This window comes from Canis aureus, chromosome 2 (assembly GCF_053574225.1).
Source record: "Canis aureus isolate CA01 chromosome 2, VMU_Caureus_v.1.0, whole genome shotgun sequence".
Taxonomy (NCBI): Eukaryota; Metazoa; Chordata; class Mammalia; order Carnivora; family Canidae; genus Canis; species Canis aureus.
In genome coordinates, this window is record NC_135612.1 from 60819848 (window position 1) to 60844316 (window position 24469).

The 24469-nt window shown below is 58.6% G+C and overlaps 1 protein-coding gene across 34 annotated transcripts in view; it reads right to left on the reverse strand.

The window, feature by feature from the left end:
* The window catches only part of ABLIM2 (actin binding LIM protein family member 2), a 142469-nt gene that overhangs the window by 111896 nt on the left and 6104 nt on the right, over positions 1-24469 (reverse strand). For 27 of the 34 annotated variants that reach the window (XR_013366428.1, XR_013366417.1, XR_013366421.1 and 24 more), the window contains exon 1: positions 4319-4473. The exons of 1 other annotated variant lie outside the window; for it this stretch is intronic. Coding sequence is in view for 4 of the 33 variants with exons in the window: in XM_077875246.1 (XP_077731372.1) it covers positions 4319-4343 (25 nt within the window). In the remaining 29 variants the exon portion in view is untranslated. Of the gene's footprint in view, positions 1-4318; positions 4475-24469 lie in introns of those variants that run through there. 6 more of the 34 variants (XR_013366444.1, XR_013366416.1, XM_077875349.1 and 3 more) reach the window with 2 other exon arrangements.

Consider the following 24469-nt stretch of genomic DNA (forward strand, 5'->3'; position numbering starts at 1 on the left):
GAGTTCATCCGTCAGGCCCTCACTCAGCAGGCTGGCTACCATGAGACCCGGTCAGCGTGGGGCCGCAGGCCAGGGGGCCTGCCAGTACTACCCCAGTGCACACTGGCCAGTCAGGACCACCAGCAGCCCCCCCTTGCCCAGGCCTCTAAAGACAGGGCTGAGGCTCAGAGATGCTCAGCAGCTTGGTGAGATCACACCGGTGGGGAGCGACTGGTTTGTCTCTTCAGACCTTCCCCCATGCACAATCTGTCCCCTCGACACTTTCCTCTTACTTGCTGGTCCTTGGAAGGCTGGTGGCAGGGGAAGCATGTCCTGAGTGTCTAATTAAAACTGGGCATCCACAGTGTTGGTGCAGGGCCCAGGGAAAGCCGAGACGTGCAGGACATTAGTTCAACACGCACACCACACTCCCACACCTTCTGCCAACCCTAGGCCTCCTGGGTGCACACACCAACGCCCTCAGATCCCATCTGGCCTCTGAATTCAGGCGCACGGGGGGCCGCTTGCGCCCGGTCACACAGTCTGCGTGTGGTGACGGGCCCCTGCCCCGCCTGGACAGGCCCAGAGGTGTGGCCCTCTGATGTCACTCTGATGTCCCACTGCGTGGGAGCCCAGCCCGGAGCCACCACCCGCCTCCCCAGATAACAGTTCTTGGGTTTTAGCCACAAAAATAGCTGCTTTTTGGTGACAGAAATAATACTACTCATTGCCACAAACCCAAACAGCACAGAGAACTCAAAAAAGAATTAAAATCCCCTGCTGAACTTCCACCCTGAGATGAGCCGCTGTTGAGCTCGGCGGCCACTCCAGCCGGCACCTGTGTGCTACGAACAAAATGCGATAGGTATGCACTCAACACGCAGACACACACCTAGGACATGCAACAGGATAGGATCCACGGGATGACATAATGTAAGAACATCATCTCTCCAGGGGCAGAGCCGATCAATGCCTTGCCCTCGTGTCCCGGACGGGCGCTCTCCAAACCATAGCCTAAGCTACTGCGCAGACCTGCCCCGCTCGGCAGAAGGGGCTCAGTGCACACTCGGAAAAGTCGTAATGAGACATAATTCATATACCGTACCATTCACCTATTTAAAATGCACAATTTCACGATTTTTAGCGTAAAGTTGACCCCTAAACAACTCGGGATTTAGAGGCATCAATCACCCCCAATGCAGCTGAAAATCCAAGTATAACTGGGACTCCCCAAAACCTCAGTGACAACTAGCCTCCCGATGACCAGGGCCTTACTGATGACGGAAACGGTCAATTAGCATGTATTCTGTATGTTAAATGGATGATATCCTATTTCTCCCAACAAAGCCAGCCAGAGAAAAAAAAGTGCCATTGAGAAAATCATAAGGAAGGGGTGCCTGGGTGGCTCAGCGGTTGAGCGTCTGCCTTCGGCCCAGGTGTGATCCTGGAGTCCCCCCATCGAGTTCCACGTCGGGTCCCTGCATGGAGCCTGCTTCTCCCTCTGCCTGTGTCTGTGCTTCTCTCTGTGTCTCTCATGAATAAATAAATAAAACCTTAAAAAAAGAGAAAATCATAAGGAAGAGAAAACACATTTATCGTACTGTATGTACATTTGCTAGAAATATCCATGTTATCAGTGGATAACAGCTGATAACATGGATATCAGCTCAAACCTGCGTTAAGAGCCATCTGTACTCGCAGAGGGGTGTGTCGACCACAATCAATTTTAGAACATTTTCATCATCCCCAGAAGAAACTCCTCGCTCCCCGTCCCCCTCCTCTAGTCCCTGGCAACGATAATTTACTTTCTACTCTACAGACCTGCTCGTGCTGGACGTTTCATACATACGGAATCCCACAGTGGGCGGTCTTGTGTGTCTGGCTTTGGAGGAACGCAGAGCACTTCCATGCTTCATCCACGCCGTAGCGTGACCCCAGGCTTTGTCCTGTTCGGGTCCACTAATGTTCTATCACGTGGACACGCCCCATGTTCCGACCGTCAGGTGAAGGGCCCCGGGGTTGTTTCCACCCGCTGGCTATTACGGATGAGCTGCTATGACCATTCAGGCGCAGCCCCTTCTGTGTGGACCCAGGGGCTCATGCCTCTCGGGCACCTCCCCAGGGGTGACCTGGGAATTGGCCATTTATCTGGTGACTCTGAGGTTAAGCCTTGGAGGACCTGCCAGACCTCTTCCTAAGTGGCTGAGCCATGGGTCCTTCCCGCCAGCCGAGGCGGGTGAGGGTCCAGAGTCTCCATCTCCGCGTCTTTCTGACCTCAGCCTGGAGCAGCTGCGAGGTGGCCGCCCACGGCGGTCCTGATTCCCACGCGCGATGACCGGTAATGTTGAACACTCTCCGGGTGCTCGTCTGTTCTTGCGCAACAGCTTTGGAGAATCGTCTGTTCAGATCCTTGGTCCACGTACTGCGGTCATCCTCCGGATAGCTACAGAACGTCCTACACACGCGTCCCTCATCACACACGCGACCGGCAAACGCCGTCTCCCACGCTGCCTGCTGCTTTTGTCTGTTTCGTGACGAGCTTTGCCGCATAAGAATGTTTAATTTTGATGACATCCAATTTATTTGTGTTTCCTTTCACTGTTGGTGTCCTTGGAGTCATGTCTAAGAAAGCACTCCTCAACCTGAGGGCACGGAGCTTTATTCCGACGGCTTCCTCTAAGAGTTCCATGAAGCGTTGCTTTTGCTTTTACTATAATTTTACAGAAGCGGAATCACACTTCCTTTACTGCCATTTCTTCATCTGTGAATCGAGAATAGTGGTGCTTATTGCACCAGGTTTGTGCCACTTTTCACGGCTGCTGTTCGCCTTTTGCCATCAGCGTCCCCGCCCACCGTCCGGCGAGAAGGACATGTCGTGCCCACTGCCTCCCACAGGGACGCTCCACTGCAAACATGGACACCACGCTCCCGTGTTGCAGCTCTCGGGATCTGCTGGTCATATCGGAACAATCCTGCACACCCAGCAGGCCGGAGGGACGTGACCTGCCCCCCAGCCAGCAGATGCTCCAAGGCTGGGGAGTAGAGCCCCAAAAGGGACTGCATCTGGCCAGCTGGGGTGGGGGTGTAGTCACACCTTTGGGGAAACAGTATCACGTGTCTGCTATGCCCACTCATGACACCCTGGGAAGAGGAGCCTCAATCAACCCCGGGTTACAAATAGGGTCCCTGAGGCCAGCAGGAGCAGTGAGGGGCCCCCACCCAGGGCGCAGTGAGGCCAGGCCGCAGGGACTGGCAGCTCGATGGTCGGCCTCCAGGCCATACTGCCACAGCCCGGAGCTGCCCCTTCAGTGTGAGGCGCTGATGGGGGGTAGGGATGAGGGGGTCCTGGTCCCCACTCTGGGGAGGGGTCTGTCCCAGCTGCCCAGAGATGAGGTGCCCACAGAGCACCGAGCCTCGTGCCAGGATGGAGGCCCTGTGAGGTGAGGAGCCTGCAGGAGGCCCCCCTGAACACCCCAGCTCTCAGAGGCTTGCCCGAGCACCCTGGCCTCCCTCTGCTCCTGGGGTGCAGGCTCCCTCCTGAACTCACTCCCTTTCCTCAGTTGTCTTCCCGAGCTTCCCCCCACCCAGCTGCCCCTCCCATCACCCTCCCTGGCCGCCCCCTTGCCAGGTCTTGAGTTTGAGCGGATTAGGAGATAACTATGTATCATCTAAGCAGGTGATGGGCCCGATTCTTCATCAGCCCCACAGAAATGAGGTTTTATGATAATCCCTTAAAGCAGGTCTCCCAGCCCAGGCTCAACCGACATTCTGGTTTGGACAAGTCCTTACAGCGGGGACAGTCCTGTTCTGGCCGTCCCTGGCCTCCACCCCAGGGGTGTCAGGAGTGCCCTTCCCCCAGGTGCCACAAACAAAACTGCCTCCAGACATTCCCAAATATCCCCTGGGGAGCAAAATCAGCCCTGGCTGGCTGCAGCACCTTACAGGAGGAAAGAAGGAAGGGGAGGCGGGAGCAGAGGGGCCATGGGCCCAGTAACTCTGGCCCAGGCTGTAGGGTCCCAGGGCCCCAGAGCCCACCTCTGTGTGATGTCAAACCAGAGTATCCCTTCTCCCGAGTCTTAGCTCGTTCATCTGTAAAATGGGTCATTCCACAGGGCTGTCATCAGGACGCCATGAGACAAGCCCCCAGAAGCCTGGCAAACAGGTGGCGCTCACAAGTGCCGGCCCTCACCACATTCATAAACAGCAGAGCTCAACCACACACCTCCCTTCATGTCAGACCCCCAAAGCTTATTTGTGGGACCCAAGGCTGCTGGTTAGGAAAGCCAGCTGTCCCCTCCAGCCAGATGGTCTCAGCCTTCAGGGCAGTTTCCAGCTTTACCTGTCTCTCCTCCAGGCATCCCCATGGAGCATGGCCTCCTCACCAAGGACCGGCACCCACGGAGGCTGCGGGCGGCGGCTGAGCTGCAGGAGAGCCTCCTCGGCCGGCACGACTCCAGATGGACACACCAGAGGGTCACGTGGCAGCTGCCACCCTCATGCCCCAGGAAGGGCAGGGCCAACCCCTTCCCGGCACACTGAAATAGACTCCCACCAACCCCCAGAGATGCACCTGTTTCCCAGGCGTCCGGGAAAGGGACTTTGGAAAGACACGTGGTCGGGGTGGAGGGTTGGGGGGCGGGGTACGCGCTGCCCTCATGTGCCAAATGCAGGCAGCACGAGTGAACCCACACGACCCTCCCCACGCCCCGGTGTCACATGCTGGGGGCTTCACATCCAACATCATGCTCGCCAGGTTCTGGAGGCCAGGACCCCCAAATCGAGATGTGCACAGGGCCACACACAGGAGGATCCTTCCCCGCGTCCTCCCACTCCTGATGCTCCCGGGCTTGGGGTCATCACAACCACCTCTGCCCCTCCTTGACAGAGCGTCTCCCTGTGTGCCCATGTGTCCTTCTCTCTCTCCTGTAAGGACACCCATCACTGGCTGCAGGGCCACCCTGATCCAGGATGACCTTATCTCCATCCCTATTTTAATCACATCTGCAAAGACCCTTTTTGTTTTTGTTTTTAAAGATTTAATTTATTTTTTCATAAGAGACACAGAGGGAGAGGCAGAGACACAGGCAGAGAGAGAAGCAGGCTCCATGCAGGGAGCCCGATGTGAGACTCGATCCCAGGACTCCAGGATCATGCCCTGAGCCAAAGGCAGATGCTCAACCACCCAGGCGTCCCAAGACCCTTCTTCCAAATAAGGTCACACACCAAGGTTCTGGGTGGACATGACTTTGGGGGGGACCTTTTAACCCCTCACACAGCCCCAACGTGCCAGAGGGAAACTGAGGCTTGGGAAGGCTGTTGGCCGTGTAAGGTGGCATTGGGGCTCCACTGGGTCCGGCTGACTGCCTGGTCCCTGAGCCACGTCCCGCGTCCCTGGTGCCCCTCGGCTTTAAGGTCCCAGCCACGTACACAGTGAGCGCTGCTTGGACTCAGCACGTGGCTGCAGAGAGCGCACTGGTCTGTGCACACCTGGGCATGGGTAGCCAGCGCCAGATGCCGCTGTTGAGGGGCTTTGGGGCAACACCCAAAGCACAGCTCACGCCTCACACCACCCAGCTAGCGGCTCAGCTCAGGGCAGGCCCAGTGACCCCTCTGGAGGCACCCAGCAGAAAACATGTCATCCTACCAGCTCTGAAGAGTCAGGAGCAGGTGCTGGCAGCCAGAGTGGAGCTTTCCTCGCCTCATTGGACTGTCATTGGTCACACGATGGTGGGACATGCCTACCTCGCCACCCAGTAAAGGGGGCTGGTGACCCACTGACTGCTGCAGGAAGCCCCCGGGACTATCTGAAGCATCACTATCGAGGCCCATGGGGCCCACAAATGGGTACAAATCATGCATCCCAGGCACAGAATTATATCCTCTTTTGCTTATAAATGAGAGGAGCTTCCCTGTTCATTTATACCGAGATCCATGCCCTGTGTCCCTGTGCCCAGTTCGGGGCATAAACCAAGATGGTGACATGACCTCAACTCCCCTCTGAGCACTCAGCAAGTCCCGTACACTGCTCCATACCCGAGGCAGGAGCCATCTTGTCCCCACTTTCCCTAAGAGGAAACTGAGGCAGAGACAAAGGTGGGGTGCAGCCAGTTCTGTTAAACAAGAGCGGGTTGTGGCTTTGAGCCTGAGAGTCTGGCAGGGTTCTCTGTGTGTGACCAGCACCCTAGAGGGTGCCCAGGAGGAAGGGACTGGTGGACACGCAGAGGCCAAGGGGCAGGTAGCCACTGGACCTGGGATGGATACTCCAGGCAGGGGAGTAGCCTGCGTGAGACTGGGGAGGAGACATTTGTGAAGGGCGAAGGACCCCTGCTCCATGAGCCTGGGGGTGCTCTGTGGGGTGGGAAGGCATGCAGGCACCAGGACATCCTAGTCCCCCAAAAAGTGGACTATCTCTGGGGACCAGTGGTAGGAAGAAGTGCATCAGGAGAGGGTGTGGGTAGCAGCTCTTCCCTTCCACAAGCAATGCCCACCCCACCCTGGAGGCAGCAAGAAGCTGGCCAGGGAGCGGGGTCCCACGAGCTCCAAAAGCTCGGAAGGACCCTCTCCCTCCCGATGAGGTGGAACCTAGGGCTCCCAGAGTGAAGACACAGTGGGAATGAACCTGCCCCCTGACTCCCCACTGTGAGAGCATCCAGTAGAGGCCAGCCCTCCCAGAGCCTCCCAGCCCAGGACCACCCTCCCCAAGGTCCACGCTCTCCCCACCAGGGCTCCCCAAGGCCTGACACCTGCAGTCCGTCTCAGCTGGAGGCCAGAACACCCACGTTTGGTGAGAGAGATCTGCCCTGATGCTGTGGGATGAGCCACCCAGGAGAGAGGGGCTGCATCCCAGCAGGGGCTTCTCGGACTCTGGGACCCTTGGGCAGAAGTCGCAGTGCAGGCCTGGCTCGGGGTGCTCTTCTGGGCTCCGTCCTTCTCCAGGTGTCTGCCCAGCGCCCAGTTGCCTGGTCCCTGGCACCGACCACCCACAAAGCCCCAGCTTCCATGCACCTTGCCCCCCCATCTGCAGCAGCTGCTGGGTCCCTGGGAAGCTACCCCTGGCCCATGGGGACACTAAGGGTGGAGACATCCCTCACCTACAGAGGCCCAGGGTTCAGAGACTCAAAGCTTCTCCTTCCACAGCCTCAAGTGGTTCCCAGGGCCCAGGGGGGTAGGTGTGCCTGCACCCTGCCCCTTCCCTACTGCTCTGGAGTGGGCAGGAGGGGCAGCACAACCAGCACCCATGGGAAGGACAGACTGCGGATTCCCAGCTTCATGAGGGATTCCCACCCCTTGGCCTGGGCCTCAGCCTTCAGCCTCCAAGGTCACCATTGTGGTCTGAAGGCCAGGGACCAGGACCCCCGCGGGCTTAATGCTAATTTGCAGTTTGCACATCCCGTCCTGGAGCTGTGACCGGCAGCAGCAGGGCTTTGGGAGGGGGGGCAATCCTTTCCCTTCCCCACATCCTGCGGGAGGAGCCCCTTTCCTTCTGAGAATGTGGGGTGAGCAGGTGAGGTTCCTGCACCACCTGGAAACTTCTGAGCAGATGCTCGGGAGAGTTGCAGGGAAGTGGAGCCGGTACCGTGAACACCCATGCGCTCAGGGCCAGGCTCTCCATCACTGGTCAGTGGCTTCCTAACTGTTCCCACATTGGCGCGCAGGAAGGGACCTGCCTGTTAGACAGTGGCCCCCCCCGGGGACAGGTGTGCACACCTGCGAAAGGACTGGGTATTGAGCATCCTCAACCTCACCAGAGTCTCTCAGGAACACAGTATCCTCCTGCCGCATAACTTTGTGTTTGCCCAGGTGGCTGGTTGTGGCCAATGACACTTAGGTGGAAGCGACAATGTGCCCCAAGGCACCTCACACATTTCCACCTGCCTCTCATGCTTCTGCCTTTGAACAAGGAGAACAGTCCTGGGCCAGCGTGCTGGTCCCAGGAGGAAGACTAGAGACGCAGTGGAGCCACCACACCTGGTCCAGCCTGATCAGCCGAGCCCCAGCCCCCAGCCCCACAGGCCCCGACTTATGTCTCTGCCCGCTGGGCTGTTTGTCCCACAACGTATCAGTTTCCCACAGCTGCTGTAACAAAATGCCACCAACTGGGTGGCTTACCACAGTACTGGAGGCCACGAGTGCAAAATCAGAGCCGCTGGGCTGAAGCCAAGGTGTCCACAGGGCTGCCTCCTGCAGAGGCCGTGGGGACAATCCACCCCCTGCCTCTTCCAGCTTCTGGGGGCGGCTGGCACTCCTTGGCTGTGGCCGCCTCACCCCCACCTCTGCCTCTGTGGTCACATGGCCTTGTTTTCTGTGTCTGCCCCTAACCTCCCTCTGCCTCCTCTTCTAAGAATAATTGCGATTGCATTCAGGGCTCAGGCGGGTAATCCAGGATGATCTCCCCATCACAACGTCCTTAACTTAATCCCATCTGCAAAAACCGTTTTTCAGATAAGGCCACACTCTCGGGTCCCAGGGATGCGGACGTGGTGTGTTTTGGAGGGGTCGTTCTCCAGCCGCCGCATGCAGCAACAGTTTATACGGCATATAAATCTATAGCGATTTTTTTCACCAGACGATACCGGCTCTTCTTACTCACGACGTGCTCTGCTGTCTTTCCATTCAGCTCCACTCCTTATGTAAGCAACGCTGCTCTGACCCACTGAACTGATTTCATGCCCACAAATGGGTCGCCACCTGCAGTGTAGAAAGTTCTATCCCAACTTCCACACCTGCCAGGGTGGGGGACCCAAGAGAAACTGAGTGATTTAGAGGAAAGAGAAATGTGCCCTTTCTGTACAGCGAGGGTGGGCGGACTGGCAGGTGCCTAGAAGGACACACACATACACACACACACTCACACTCGAAGACATGGTCCCGGCCACCCTGCCTGGTAGACGGTCCTCCCCCTGCTGCCCACGCAGCAGCTGGAACCCCAGGAGCAGTGGGGCTCACTGGGGGGCTAGGGAAGGGGCTCTGACGGAAAGGAAGGGAGTGTGTGGTCCCAGGTGGCCCTGTCCTCTCCCCCGTGAGGATCCGCTGCTGCTCCCTCACCCTCCCCCTGGCACACCCCTGCCCCACATCCGAGCGCCATCCTTCTCTCCCTGACAACCCCATGCTGCTTTGACCAATCATGCTCTATTGTACATTCACTCACATCTTTACCTACGCTGCTAAAAGATGAGAAACAAATGAGATCAGAGCCTGGAACTCTCCGGCAGATGGTACAGATTTTCAAGGTGACTTTAAAGCAAGGAAGACACCAACACCTTTTTAAGGGGCATAAAAACTTAGGTCTGCAGGGATCTGTGACATCATCCAGGCCCTGGGCAGGGATTCCTGAGGCCCGGCCATGGCCTCTGCTGAGCACTCAGCCCCCTGTGCCAGCTGCGTGCTGGACGCCTCTGCCTGGAAGCCCCCCTGCAATTCATAGTGGGAAAAGAGAATGCTTCGCCCTTTGTATCTGCTCCCACCCACCACTACTCTCGCCTCTCCTTCTGCAACTCAGGCAGACCCAAGTTTGCCACCATTGCTCAGCCGCAGGGTGACCCTGGCCAAGAGCCCTAACCTCTCTGAGCCTCGACCTCTCTGAGCCTCAGTTTCCTCATCTGTAAAATGTGGATGGCTGCCTATCAGGTTGCCTGGCGCCCAGCCTGGCTCACGGTGGCCCTTGGTCAACGACGTCTGTCTTTCCCACCCAGTGATGGCAGTGGTTTCCCACAGCTGCAGGACAAACGACCCCGCACTGGAAGCTTAAACAGCAGAAAGCCCTGTGCTCACTGTTCTGAGGGCTGAGGCCCTGAATCAAAGTGGAAGTGGGCCGCGCTCTGTCTAGAATTCCAAGGGGAGACTCTTCCCCGGCCTCCTGCAGCCTCCGTGCTGCTGGCCATCGGCCCCCTCGGCGCAGGCCTGCAGGGCAGCCTGTGTCTGCGTCTCTGCTCCCGTTGGGGCGCCTGTCAGAGTGGATCGGGACCTGCCCTGCTCCACTAGGACCCTGCTTCCAAGTACGGTCACATCACAGGGTCCCAGGTACCAGGGTTAGAACTGCAGCATATCTCTTTGGGGAATATGTTCGACCCAGAACACCGGCGTTCTCGTTTTCAGCAAAATCACCATGTCTCAGAGCAGCCAGCACAAAGCGTGGACACTCACTGCCGTGTGTCCCTCCTGTACCACAGAGGGCATCCTTCTCTCTGCCCTACCTCCCCCCCACCATTTCTTTCCTGGTAGAGACCCTGCCCCGCCCTCATTGGTCCTCCCCTCCCTGCCAGACCTCCACAACCCCCGGCATTGAGTGCCAACTCCGGGGGCTCACCTGGCCTCCCAGACGGAGACCAGGTGCTTGTTCCGGAGCTGGACACCAGCCTGCTTGGGGCCTCTCCAGCCACCACAGCTGCTACCTTGCCTCCCTCTTCCTCTTTGCCCGGCTGCTGGCACTGCCCACCTGACTTGTTCACGAATGCTGGGCCCTCACCACAGGGTCTCAGGACCATCTGCAATGCACCCACCCTGAGAAAGCTCTCCCAGGCCTCCAAGGTGTCAGCCAGGAGCTGGCTGCTGTGGGAACCCCCGGATACCCCAGGGTCAGGCTAGGCAGCAGATGGATGTCCCATCCGTGCCACATAGCAACGAGTGTGCCCACCCTGGCAGCAAAGGCTTGCTGGGCACTCAGTACCGTGTGAGGTCAAAGGACCTCTCCGAGGTGACACAGAAACTGAATTCTGAATTCTACTGGCTTCAGAACAAGACAGAAAAAGCTTCAGGGGGCTGGAGAGTGTCCAGCAGAGGAGTCAGCAGCTATGGGGACCCTGAGGCCAGGAGGAGCCCAGAGCAACAAAAGGCTGTGGAAGGCCCGAGGGACAGCCCTCCCTGTGGGGCAGGTTCCCCGGTGGTCCCCAGAGCCCCCAGAGCCACCTGCAGGGCACAGCGGCCAGTGGGAAGGGTGGCCCGGAGCAGGGCGGAGGGGGTCCCTTTCTGCCACCCCTGTTGCTGCACCCTGCAGCACCCCGCATGCCCCTCCCAGAGCACTCGCCCTCCCTGGCTTCTGGGGAGGCCACCCTGCAATTAGCTCAACAGAGATTCATCTCCCCGCCTGACCAAACGCAGCCCACACACCCATCCGCCTCCCGAGTCAATACAGACAGACAAGCAACCGATAGAAAAATAAGCAAAGGAGGGGACAGGAAATCCGCAGAAAGACAAGTTGCCCGGAAATGTAGAGAATGCTCTGGGCGTCCCGGTCCCCAGGGAGGAGCCCAAAGCAGGGAGGAGCCCCTTCCATCCGCTGGGCAAGTGTGAACAGACACTGTCCTGTGCTGGCCTGGGGGGACGGGGACAGGGGATGCATGTGCCCCTTTTGGCAAAGGTGGAATGTGGGCAGCCTCTGGGAGGAGCGGCTGGGCGGAAGACACTCCCGTTTAACAATAGCACCCCCGGACATCTCACGGGTACACCTGTGCATGCGTGCAAAGGTGCACAGGTGAGCATTCTCACCTCCCAGGGCTGCGCTCAGCCCGAGCCCCCTCGCCAGCCACCTGTTCCTCCCTCTCTGTGAGTCAGGACAGGGCCCCCACGCACCCCGTTTGGCCAGCCCTGCACAGGGCAGAGAGTAGACCCACTCGGGGTTCAGTGAGCAAACAACCTAGCAGGAGGATGGACACACACAGGCCATCAGGTGCTCTCCGGGAAAAGTGGTGACATGGGCCCCACACTGGGCAGGTCCTCCGCACAGCACCCAGCACCTCGCTGGCCTGTTTCTCATCTGTGCACCCAGGTCACCCAGAGCACCCAGCTACAGGAGGGTCGGGAGACGGGTAAATGAAGAGCCACCTGTACCATGCTCTGCACTGGCCTGGTGCCTGGTCCCTGCTCACGGCAGGACCATAGGATGGTGCTGAGGCCACCATCACAGGGCTGCTGATGGGACCACTAAAATCCAGACTGCACACCCGTGTTCACTGCAGCCAAAGTGGGAGCAACCCCGGCGTCCAGCATCGGGTGAACGCATAAACAAAGTGCGGCGTGTCCAGGCAATGGGATGTTGCTCAGCCTGAAAGAGGAAGTTATGACATAGGCCACAACCCGGATGCCATGACCTGGATGAACCCTCCCCTCACACAGGGGACCTGAGGAGTCAAACCCACAGATGGAAGAAGATGGTGGGGACCAGGGGCCGCGGTAGGGGATGGGGAGTTAGTGCCTCACGGGCGCCCGTTCAGTCTGGGAAGATGACAAAAGTTGTGGGCTGGAAGGCAGGGATGTTGGCACGGCACCACAAAGGCATTAATGCCCCGTTGCTGGACAATTAGAAATGGATAGGATGGTAAATTCGGTGTTGTGTATGCTCTGCCACAATGAAAACAAAATGTGCCACTAGATGCTTTCCGTGCTGGGGCAGCAAAACTGCAAAGCACGAGGGAGGTGGGGCCCTGGCGGCGCCCAGAGTGGAGGGACCTCGCCCGCTGCCCACCGTCGGGCCTACTCCGTGGGTCGGGGTCCCTCACCCACCCGAATCCCTGCATCTCAGACAATGGGGCAGTCTGAGGGGGGCTCAGGCAAGGGTCACCCGCTGAATCACGCTCACGGAGACAAAGGGAAATGGAGGAAGGAAAGGACGGCACATTTTCCAGCTGAATTTCCAGCTGGAGGGCCTGAGTCGTGCACATCCCACCCCATGCAACCTTCCCAAGTGTGGCGTGGTTCCCACCCCAGGCTGCCCTGCTCTTATGTGGATGTGGATGCTTTCCCAGGTCCTGGGAGCTGTGACCCTGGGTCACCACCCCCAACTCAGTTGGGCTCCCCTTTAGGGGCCAGCAGACACATGCTGGTTCTGAGGATTCTGAGGCAGAGGGGTGCGGGACACAATGGGGGCACACAGGGGTGTACAGGGTGGCGGGAGTGAGTCCCTGGTTGAGGGAGGCAAACAGGAAGGGCACAGATGTGCCCAGACCAGGGGACAAGCATGTGCATCAGCAGGAGGAGGGGTCAGGGAGGTCATCCATGGAACAGACACTGGCTGATGGTGGGGGGTGGGGCAGGTGCAGCGGAACCAGGCCCCCAAGGCAGTTATGGGGATGGGAGGAGGAGCCCCCAGGCCTGGGCACAGACACTCACGAGGAGGTGATGGACGGACAGTGAGGTGGGGAGGCACCGGGTCTCAGCTCCTCGGCCAAGCCTGGGAGTCCGCCCCTTGATCCAGCAATCCCACTTCTGGATGGCGCCCAAAAGAAGCGAAAGCAAACAGGTATGTGCGCCCCCGTGTTCACAGCAGCATGAGTCACGAGAGCCAAACACAGCCCAGTGTCCATCAACAGATGAACGGATAAGCACACCACGGTCCACCCAGTGGAAGGTCACTCAGCCTCGAAGAGGAAGGACATTCCAGCACCTGCCTCGACCTGGGCGAGCCGTGAGGACATCGCGCTCCGTGAAAGAAGGCAGCCACAGCGACAAACACCGCGCGCTGCCACTTGCGTGAGGTCCCCAGAGCCGTGAGAGCCACAGAGGAGAGAGCAGAGTGCAGGCTGCCAGGGGCTGCGGGCGGGGTGGGTAGGGGATTATCTCACGGGGGCAGACGGAAAAGTTCTGGAGATGGACGGAGGTGGAGTTTTCACAGGAATGTGAATGTACGGAACAGCAACGAACCATTTAACTCTAGTTAAAACGGCAGATTTTATGTTATGTATTTTTTACCAGAATAAAAAAAAAATCTTTAATCCAAAAAAAAACAAGACAGAAAACACTCTCTGCCGAGTGAAGGCAAGAGAGAATGTGGTCAAACAAAGCACAGAAAACCCGCTCAGGGCCGCCTCACGTAACGTCCGGGGCAGACTGATGGGGCGGTGTGCGGGGAGGAAAGCGTGGCGTGCCACCCGAGGGTCCACGCAGAGGGAAGAGCGAGGAGAAAATACAGCAGAGGGGTCTGGGGTCATTCCCGGGTGCCGGGACCATAGAGGGTTCCTTTTTCGTCATCGATCGGCTTTTGCAAAAATGCACGCGTGTGTTGTTCGTGATACTACGACTGCTGCTGCTCCTGCTCCCGGTGATAATAGTCAATTGACTCTAAGAAACACAAGTGAGAGGGACACCCCCCAGAAGAGCTTGGGGCCCCTCCAGAAGGTCCTTCCTGGCCAGAGTGGCCCCCAGATGCATGTGGGAGGCAGGAGAGAGCTGGAGATGGAGTTTTGCACAGACAGAGGCTCCAGCCGGTCAGTGAGCTGGGGGTCAGGGAGCCTGCAGTGAGGACCTGGACACTTGAATCAGTGCAGACGGGGCCTGGGTGTGTGGAAGTCTCCTTTAAAGCCTCTTTTCTCATTGAAATTGTAGGGGACGCCCAGTACGGGGGCAGACGTTGTTCCTCTAAAGTGATTCGACCTGGCCTGGAGCTCAGCTGACCATGACCCCCGCCACCTTCAGCATCTTCTACACATCCCCCTGCTCCTGGGAGCCACCTGGGGGCGGGGACAGGCCGGGGCTAGGGGCAGGCAGCCCTGCCTGGCTCCAGCCATGGACCCTGGCTTCCCGCCTCCCTCTCTGACCCCCACCCCAGAACCGGGGGTATTTCGGAGGATTCTGGGAAAACTAATGGTATTGCAGAGGCCCCAGAGCTGGGAAGAAACGGGAGCTGTCATCTTACGGAAGACATGCGGGGTCCCGCCGTCCGGGCCCCACACGTGCCCTGCCATGAATTACCAGCCCCTCGTCCTCCTTCGTGAGACCACAGCCACACGGGGTGGGGTTCAGAGCTTCCCCTGCAATTCATTTCCCTTCGCCAGGAGCTCGTGGGCACCCAGGGAAACGGCCTTTGCCAAACACTAATGCGATCCGGGTCTATTTGTTCAAGCAAAGTCAAGTAATCGATATCTGAATAATTCAGCTTCCATCGAGGATGCTTCGGGGGAGGGCAGATTGGACGTGTTTACTATTCAGAGCAGATCCACTTGCAGGTTTGGGCACAGGAGACCTATTTGCGAGGGTGACTCAGGGCACTAAGTAAAAGGACAATTGTCAATCACGCGCCAACGGCACTGGCTGGCCATGCCGTCCCCGGGGCTCCACGTCACACACCTCTCCTCCACACACCGGGCCCCAACATTCCAAATTTCCAAATGTCCAGCCTGAGCACTGAGCGGATCTGTCACCTTGGATAGAGAATGGACAAGTGTCTGAGCAAGAGCTCCTGCTCACCAGCTCCCGCAGGAAGTGACACAAACACCCCGGCACCTTCCACGGAGCTCCCCCCTCTGCAGCTCCTCCGGCAGAGCTGGGGAGGGAGCCATGCTGGCGCGGGGGGCTGTGTCGCTTGCCAAAGCTGTCCTGTTGTCGCTGCCACGGTGGCCAGTGCTTTCCCTACCTACCGCAAGCCACAGATCCCGGCTGCTAGAGGCACTCCTCTCCAAATTGCTGTGGCCCCCAGAGTCAGGCACGCTGTGGGAAATAAAAGCTTCTATTCCTGGCCTAACCCTCTCTTCCAGAACTGGGACAGCCAGGGCCGGGCTGTCGCCAGGGTCTGGGGACTGGCCTGAGACCCGTCTCTGGGTCTCTGGGTCTTGCTAGTCTCTGTGGTTCCAAAGCCCCACCACCGTGCCTGTCCGCTTCCCGTGGCAGGATGGTGCCTCCAGGGGGCAGGGATCCCCGGGGCCCCTGTGGCTGCCCCATCAGCCCCCAGCCAGGTCCAGGCACCGAGGCCCCAGCAGCCCAGGGCGAGCACCGCCGCCATGGCAGTGGCTCTCCACCTCAGACACAACAGGCCCACGTCCCTGTCACCTGACCTCACGGATCGCACACTCCACCCCAGAACCTGAAGAGCCACAGATTCAACAACATGTGTAAAGCCTGAAAAGAGGCCACTTCTGCTATTCTTAGATGAGCTGACAATGACAGAAAGGCGGCAGTGGCCAAGCTGCAGTGCGAGTCCTGCCACATGGGACAGAGGGGCCCAGGCTTCAAAGCAGGGCCTCACCTGGACCCTGGCCTCTCCCCTGTGCAGCGGAGGAAGGTGCCACGTCCGGCCCCAGGACAGCTCCATCGCTCCTGAGCAAGCTTCAAGGGGTCCCTGGGCCTCAGGGGAGGTCGGTCCCACGTGGCCCTTAAGGAACCCCAGTCTAGGGGCTCGTGGCAGGAGAGGAGGAAGGGACTGGGCCTCGGCACTCGCTCCCACCTCCCTCTCTCACCCACAGGGACCTGCAAGCTCTCCCTGACCCAGGCCACACCAGCTCTCGGGCTTTTTCTCTCCTGCAAGGGTTGTGACACCAGCAGTCCCCAAACCCAGCCTGGAATCATCAGCTGAATCACCAGCGTGCTCCCGGACCCCACCGGCCCTATCAGAACAGCCAGGAGTCCGTACTTTGTAGAACCCGGTTCCCTATGCTCCCTCCCCTTCTCCTCTCCTCCAGGACTCATCAGCTCCTCACAGGGTCACTGAGCACCAACTACAAACCAGGTGCCACGCAAGGTGCAGGACAACCGTGGCGCCCGAGAGGCAGACAGCGCCGTGGGGCTCTTGCTGCGTGCCCAGCACCTTACCCAGGGCCTGACCTGAGGCACAGACACTCCCTCCACTCTCTAGGGCTCTGTACCCGCTGCTGGACGCCCTTCTCCCACTGTTTTGTCTGGCTAACTCCTACTTGATTACTGGCACCTCTTTCAGGAAGCCTGCCAGAATTTCTCTCTCATGGCAGGTTCACTGACCACTTCTCTCTGTCCCCAGAGCCTCCCTGAGAAGTGCCTTCTCATGGTGTGTTTTCAGCACGCACTGTCTGCCTTTCTGGGCGAAGAACTGCGTCAGGGTTACCTCCCGCACCCAGCCAGCAGATTGATAGGCGTGAGTGAAACCACCACCTCTGCCCATCCACCTCCCCACAGACGCTGGGTGGGTTGGCTGGCTACGTGTGAGGAGGTGTCACTGTCCATGGGAGCCAGGGTGGGGCCCCACCTTTGGGGCCGAGGGAAGGGTCTTCTGTGAAGGGGGTGGCCTTCCTGATGTTGGTGCCCCCAGAGAGAGGCAGATCCTCACAGTGGGAGCCAGACGCTGGAAGGGGAGGTCCAGGGAGAAGCCCCTCTCCTTCCTGCTGGCCAGCACTGCGGCCGGGGAGGGGGGGGGGGAGGCTGAGGCCAGGCTGTGCAAGCACCACACCCGAATCCAGGGCAAAGCCATGCTGAGATCCCCTGCTGGGCCTCAGGGGTACCCCACGGAGCCAGGGGGGAGGGAGGCATCAAAGCCCAGAGCAGGGCATCAGAGGGGAAGCAGTTCCCAGGCCCTGGGAATGGGGGGGCACAGGGGCCCTCAGGATCTCACCTTCCTATGTTTCATGCAAGGACCCCACCTTGGAGGCTGTGGGTCATATTTTAAGTAAGAAAAACGACGATTTGTTCATAAGACCCTTCCAGGATGCTTCCCGCACCTACCCCACGTTCTGGGTGGTGACCGCAGCCGATGGAGTCCCCACCCAACCGTGAGATCAGCAGGAGCCCCTGCCCTCTGCAAGCTGAGGTGTGGAGGAGAGCCCCACACACAGAGACAACCTTGCACTGAGCTCCGAGAAGGGTCACAGAGGGTCGCAGAGGGTCACAGAAGGCCTCAGCCAGAAGCTGACCCCCACCGAATGCAGATTACAGAAGGAGGGAGGTCATGGCTCAGCAGAAGCCCAGAATCTCGCAACAGAATGCCCCAGTTCCAACGTCCGCTCTGCTTGGTCAGCTGGGCACCCGGGGCAGCATCCTCCACCTCACCTGGCCTCCGCATCCCCGCCAGGAAAGGGCAGTTGTGACAACCACCCAGCAGGGTCCCCGGCGCTAAAAGACCAATACTTGTCCAGTGCTGCTGGTGCCACCACTGCCATGCTCTTGCACCTGCCAGGCCCCTTTTCACAGGAAGCAGAACGATTTGAAAAACTCAGGAGACATGCACCCCCCGGGGGGTTCCCCGAGATCCAGGCGGGGCCCATCTGAATGCTGCCTCCCCTGTTAGCAGCGATGTGACCTTGGGCACATCGGCCTCCCGAAGGGGAGCACCCCAAGTGCAGAATGGGAGCAACAACCCCCCACCACCACCACCACACACACACAGGGATGCTCCGGGCTGGAGACGGAGCCCAGACAACTCTTCCACGGTGCCTGGCACTACTAGATGCCCTGCAAATGGCAGACATCAATTTTTATTAGACGAATCAATGCCTCCCTGGAGCTCTGGTGCGGGCCGGTGGGGGTGGGGTTCCCAGGCTGCCAGCACACACCCAGGATATATTTAGCTCCCTGCTGCAGCGGGCTGGGTGCAGGCATTCCAGCCGAGGACGCGGAGTCCCAGCCACCTCTACCTCCTCCCTGACCACCCTGGTATCTGCTCCAGCGCCCAACTCCCGCTCGTTTGTAGCTGTAGCTACGTTATCTAAGAGTACACACATGCACACGTCGAGTTCCTGTGCTTCTAGCGTGTGGATGCCACCCACCGCCCTAGTTCCACCGTGAAAACGCGCCTCCCAAAATAGAGAATGCGGTCCCTGGAGCAGGAGCCGGTGCCGGGGAGCCAGGCAGCTGCTCTCTAGTCAAGCCTCCTCGAGCAAAATCCTGTCTCTGGCATATCTGTAAAGTGAATCAGCAGGAAAAAATAAAACAGCACAGCATTAGGAGGAAAGACAAAAGTGCCCAGAACCCTATGGCATTTGGACGTATTTTCTTCTAGTGTGTTTTTTCCTGTGTATTTTCTAGAAACGGTGTGTAAAATTCCATACCCCATATTCTTCATTCACCGCCAGCACCGACGCATGCGGCTCACTGATCCTTCAGGTCATCTCAATGGCTGCATACTCTGCCTTTATCAGCAGCTCTCAAAGTTGGTCTAGGGACCCCTGGAGGTCCCCAAGACCCCATCAGGAGGTCGACAGGGTCAGAGCCATTTCCGTAATAAGATTGGGATGTGATTTCCCCTGTCCATTTCCACCTGCTCCTGAGAGGAAGGTTCTGCAGAGGCTGCGAGCGTGTGGCATCACCACTGATTGAACACAGGCCGGACATGAGCACCCAGCTGTTCTCTATTAGGCCGGACATTGATGTGATTTGTAAAACTGTGGAGAAATGCCACTCTGTTCACTAAAAATCCTCACATGTCAACACACAGAAGGCTATCAGCCAACAAATTAGCAAATATCTTAGAATTGTCTCTATTTTAATTTCTAACTGGGGACACATCAATAGATACAACACACTCGGAAGCTCTCCAGGGCCCCCAAGAATTTGGAGTCGAAGCCTTGGAGTCTGGGTGCTGCCGCTGTGGATGGATGGCGAGCTATGTGTCCAGCATCCCGAGGCTGGGGGGCCGCGCAGCGGACTGCGCCAGCCCCCCAGGGAACAATCTCTGTGTCTAAATCCGTGTCTGTGTTCCAGAGCCTTTTGCAGAAAGATTCCCAGGAGCAGCAGTTCTTCTGTCAAAGGGCCCAAAGCATGTGCCTAATTGCTTCCGTGAAGCTGATACAAACTGATGCCCCGGTCAGCAGCCTGCGACGGGATCTAACTCACGGGATCTGGGGTTTAAATTTAGCCAAGTTAAGAGTAACACTGGTTTCCTATGAGAAGCCATTCTTTCAACCCCTCAGCTAGGCTGGAGATGCCCTGGGAGAGGGAAAGGTGTGGGTCCCAGAAGCAGGCGCTCAAGAGGCTGCCTGCGGAATGCGGGTGGATGCCCTCCCATCACAGTGGTGATCAGATTAAGGGTCTGGAGATGGGGAGCATCCTGGAGGGTCCGGGCGGGCCCCGATGTCGTCCCAAGTGTCCCTGTGGGAAGGAGGCAGAGGGAAGCCTGACACACTCAGAGCAGATGCCTGGGGGGGGGGGGGTTATGGAGGGGGAAGGGATGCGGAGCCACAGAAGCTGGAAGAGGGAGGAGGGCATTCTCCCCAGAGGCCCCGGAGCAGGTGGCCCTCTGACACCTAGACTTCAGCCCAGTGACACCAAGTCTGGCCCGCTGACCTCCACAATGGGGAGGAAACATCACTGATGCTCACAGGACCAGTGTGTGTGCTTTAGCACAGTGGTCCTCCCAACGGGGGTGTGTCACCCTCCAGGGAGGGGGGCTGACTCCCTTCTACCCCAGCCCCATTTCCTGGCCCATGGCACCACCTGCTAGGGAAGCTTCTTGCGTTGGGCTGCAATGTGCCCCCTTATAGGCCCCACCAGCCCCCACCTCACCCCGCTTCAGGGCTATGGTGTAGATGCCACTGCGTATCTGAAGTCCTCTTAGCTCCTTCAAAGGCTGCAGGCTGTGCTGCTCTCGCAAAGACACAGGTGGAGAAGGGATTGGGGGTGGCAGGAGATGGAGGCCAAGGAAGGACGGGGAGAGGCCGCGTTGGAGGGAGGACAGAGCCTCATGGGGCAGCTCCAGGCCTGGCAGGGCTTCAGAGAGGCCTGCCTTGGCCACAGGGTCAAGTCTAGCAGGGCCCTAGAGGGCCGGCAGGGAAGAGCTATCAGGCCCTGAGTCCTGGGAAACCTGCCAAGGATTCCGGAGGGGGCCTGTTCACTGTTGGCACTGCCATCCTTTGTCCCTCTGCACCGGGAGCCCACGGCCACCCTGTACTGCACCCCACGCCCACGCTGCACCCCACTCCCTCTCCCATTAGACAGGCAGGGAGGTGTCTAGCAGGATGCTGGGCTCCTGGCATCTATATCGTGTTTCCTGACCCGCAGCACACTGGAGTGTGTGCAAGGGAGCCAATGTGGGTAATTGTGCACCCCTGCTGCTACTCCCCGAGCACTTGGCAGGCCAGGCCTGCTTTCAGAGCTGGAGGTGAACCACTGATCAGAACCACTAGAAAAGGTGAGTCAGAGGAACTGAGGCCCCTCAGTGAATCTGGGCTTAAGCAGAATAGCACGGGGGCTGCAGCAGGGCAGCCGGCACTGGCCACGGCCTCAAGCCCATCACTTGCATCCACGGCTGGTCACCCATGCTGACTCCCTCCCTCGCTGCATGCCCTGGCCCCTCCCATGCAGCCCCGCTGGGCAGTCTGCTGACCGGTGTTCGCCCTCGTTGCCCACCCCCTGCCTTTGTGTTGAGCCTTCTGCCTCCCTGGTCAACGCTCATGTGCTGGTCTCAGGACTCAACTCTATGTCCTCTCCTCCAGGAAGCCTTCTCTGATGCCATGTGGAAGTGATTCCTCTCCTCCTGTCCACGTTCTGTCTCCTACCAGGTTCTGAAGACACATATTCCCTGTCTGGGTTACGACCTCCACGGGGAAGTGTCCTCAGCACCTTCTGTGTGTCCAGCACAGGGTTCTACACCTGGAAACATGTCTTACCCCTGTCATACCAGCTGCTGCTTCACGTGAGGTAGGTGGGTGGGTGAGCAGTGGATCAGGGACCCTGACAGGTGAATACTGCCTAAGATGTCTCATGGGAAAGAGGCCCAGACTGTCCCAGGGGCAGTGGGACGGGTGTTCAGAGATGCTGGGGCCCCTATGCTCCACAGTCAGGAGTGTGGGCTCTGGGGTCGGCACTTGGCTAGTTGGATGGCCTTGGGCAAGCGACCTGGTTCCTTGGGCTTGGAATGCTTACCTGCAAGCAGGGAATGGCCTTAATGCAAGGATTAGGGTTATGGCACACGGTGGCCCAGAGCCCTGGGACAGCGCTGGGACCCCCAGGTGGGAAACGCTGCTGGCCAACGCCCTGTCAGTGGGCATGGAGGAGGCTTGCTCGCCTGACAGCAAATGCTGTGTCCCCTGGCATCCACACACGGGCACAGGGCTGTCAGGACCCAGAAGACACCCCCGATCCCAACAGTACATGAGGTGGTAAAGGGGTCCACCTGGGGACACACACCCAGAGCTAAAATCTGGTGTCCTGGCTCTCCAAGGGACCACCCACGTCTTCCCACTAACCCCAGGGCTGCCCACACACTATCCCAGGACCCAGGCTCACCGAGTACCAGGGAAAACCAGATTGTGTGAGACCCCCCACATCATGCACCAGGGGACGATCAGATGGTGCCAGACCCCCTCCCACAGACAGTGCCCACCAGAGCTTGAGAAATGTATGGCTCCAGACCCTGCAGATGGACCATTCAGTGGCTGCACAGAGGTTGGGACTCAGGTGACACTAGCCACGAGAGGAAGGCTCACTGAGGTCCAAGAGGATGATGTGAGTAGGAGTGATGTGGGTCAGGATCCAGGAGCCTGCCAGGCTTGGATCCTGGCTTGTGAGTCACGGCACACACCACAGAGGTCCAGCCCAGCTTCCCTGTCAGGAAGTTGGAAATAGGCGTCGTGTTCAGAACATGCAGCCCCAGTGCACTGGCCCTCCCCTACAGGGCGCTGTGCACTCCATCCAGGTGTTCGGAGCCATTGAGAGGCCCACTTGAGCTGGAGAACGAGCCCAGAGGTTCTCCCTTAAACACTGACCCCTCCTCACCCCTCCTTTCTCAGAGGGCAGTCCTCCCTCATTCATTATTCACGAAGGTGCTCCCCAAACACCTCCAGGAGTGGGAGGCCCTGGCTGCAAGCACACATGGACATGACACAACCCCACACCGCCGAGGAGGTGTGGAACGATCCCCACTTTGCAAAACGTCACCACCCTCCCAACCCAGCAGCAGGGAAGACAGGGAAGGTAGGCCATCTGTCTGGGTGTCAGGCAGCTGCTGTGACAAATGGTCCCAGACATACAGGCTTAAAGCAGACATAATCCCTTATGGTCTGGGGCCGGAGTCTGAAATGGGTCTGCAGGGCTGGTTCCTCCTCGGGAGGCACCCTGGTTCCTAGCTCAGGGCCCTCCTCCGTCCTCCCTCCTCAGACCTCTGCCTCCCTCTCCTGAGGTCCCTTGATTACAAGGGGCCCATGGAGTAGTTCCTCCAGCCCACAGTGTTAACTTAATCACATCTGCAAAGTTTCTTTCCAACAGACACACAGGTTCCAGGACCTGGACGGGGACATGTTGGGTGGGGGCCACTACTCAGCTCCCCGCACCATCAGAGGCACTCAGGGAGGGGCGGCAGCTGGCCCGGGGCCACACCACAGCCAGGTCCTCAGCAGGAAACCTCAGCTCTGTCCACTGCCCCCAGCAGTCTGGAGTTCTGCTTGGAAGCTGGGGAGATGGAGGAGGACGACCTCCAGGATGGGGGACAGTGAGGCAGATGGAGAACACGGCAGGAAAAGTGCGAGCAAGGGTGTTTGGGCATCAGGAGCAAAGACTGTGCTTTGCACACAGTAGGTGCTCAATAAATAGTCGTTGAAAGACTGAATCAGCATTCTGGAACGGCTGAACCCTAGAAGGCTGGGAACAGAGGTGGCCCCGACCAGGCTGAGGCTGGATCATTTCCGGGTCCCCGTGGGAGCCTCTGCAGGAGTGGCAGCTGCGGTGACACCTGTCCTCATCCCACCTCTAGGTCTCCTGTGGCAGATGGGGACAGGTGCTCACTGACCCCTCTGCATCACAAGCCCAAATGTCTGTCTCCTTACTTTGCAGCCTGAGGCCTCCCCAGCCGGTGGACCCTTGCTCGCCCCACACAGGGCAGGGTGGGACTATGCCCACCCATGATCCGTCCCCCACCCTGGAGGTTAAAGACCCCAGAATCCCACTCCCCGCAAGGGACAGTTCTGAGGAGCAGGCCCACAGCAGCTGCCCACCCATTCAAACACCCCCACTTCACCCCTCACCCTCTCCACCCCTGCTTCCTGGGGTCACTTCCCCAGCCATCTGCCTGCATCCACGTCCTTGTCCCCAGGGGAACCTGAACTCAGACAGTCACAAGGCATGGGGTGGGGTCTGAAGTATCTGAAACTTAGGTGGGGGCCATGGGGATGGTCTCAGCCATTCCTCCTTCTTGAACTTCATGCACAACTGCAATGGCCAACTGGGACTTGGAGACACCGTTTTCCAGTAAGGTGTGGGGCCACTGAGGTCAAAGGAGAAGCAGAGGGTCAGATAGAGGCCTGGCTGGGATCCCTTGGCCCAGGATGATGGTAAACACTGGGGGAGGCTGAGTATGAAGAGAGGGCCCGAGGTCATCCTCCATTCAACCCCTCACTGGCCAGATGCTCACGGAACCCCTGCTCTAGACAGTCCGTGGGGGCTGTCTGGGAGAGCAGCTTGAGGTCTGCCCTGAGCTTTGGAGGGTGTGGACAGCTGTGACAAAGACCATTCCACCTGCTTCCTGGTGCCCTGGATGCCCAGCGCCCTCGAGCAATCATAAAGAGCAGGAGGTATTATCTCCACTCTACAGATGGGGAAATTGAGGCAAAGAGCAATAAAGTGATCCAGTCACTGGGACTCAACTAGCAGGTGACGACTGGGACCAGAGCCCAGGTGAGCCTGACCCCAAAACCATAGACTGTATTTTCCAAGCCATCAAGGTGGTGTCCCTTGCTGCTTAGAAATCTTCAGGCAGGGAAGGCAAACAGCACATGAAACCCCGAAACACGCCATTCTGCGACAGAACCTGTGTAGTGTATGCCTGGCTCACCAGCAGCCTAGAAGCCCACCGAGGGCAATACGTGCCCAGGACCAGCCCCGGCACCCA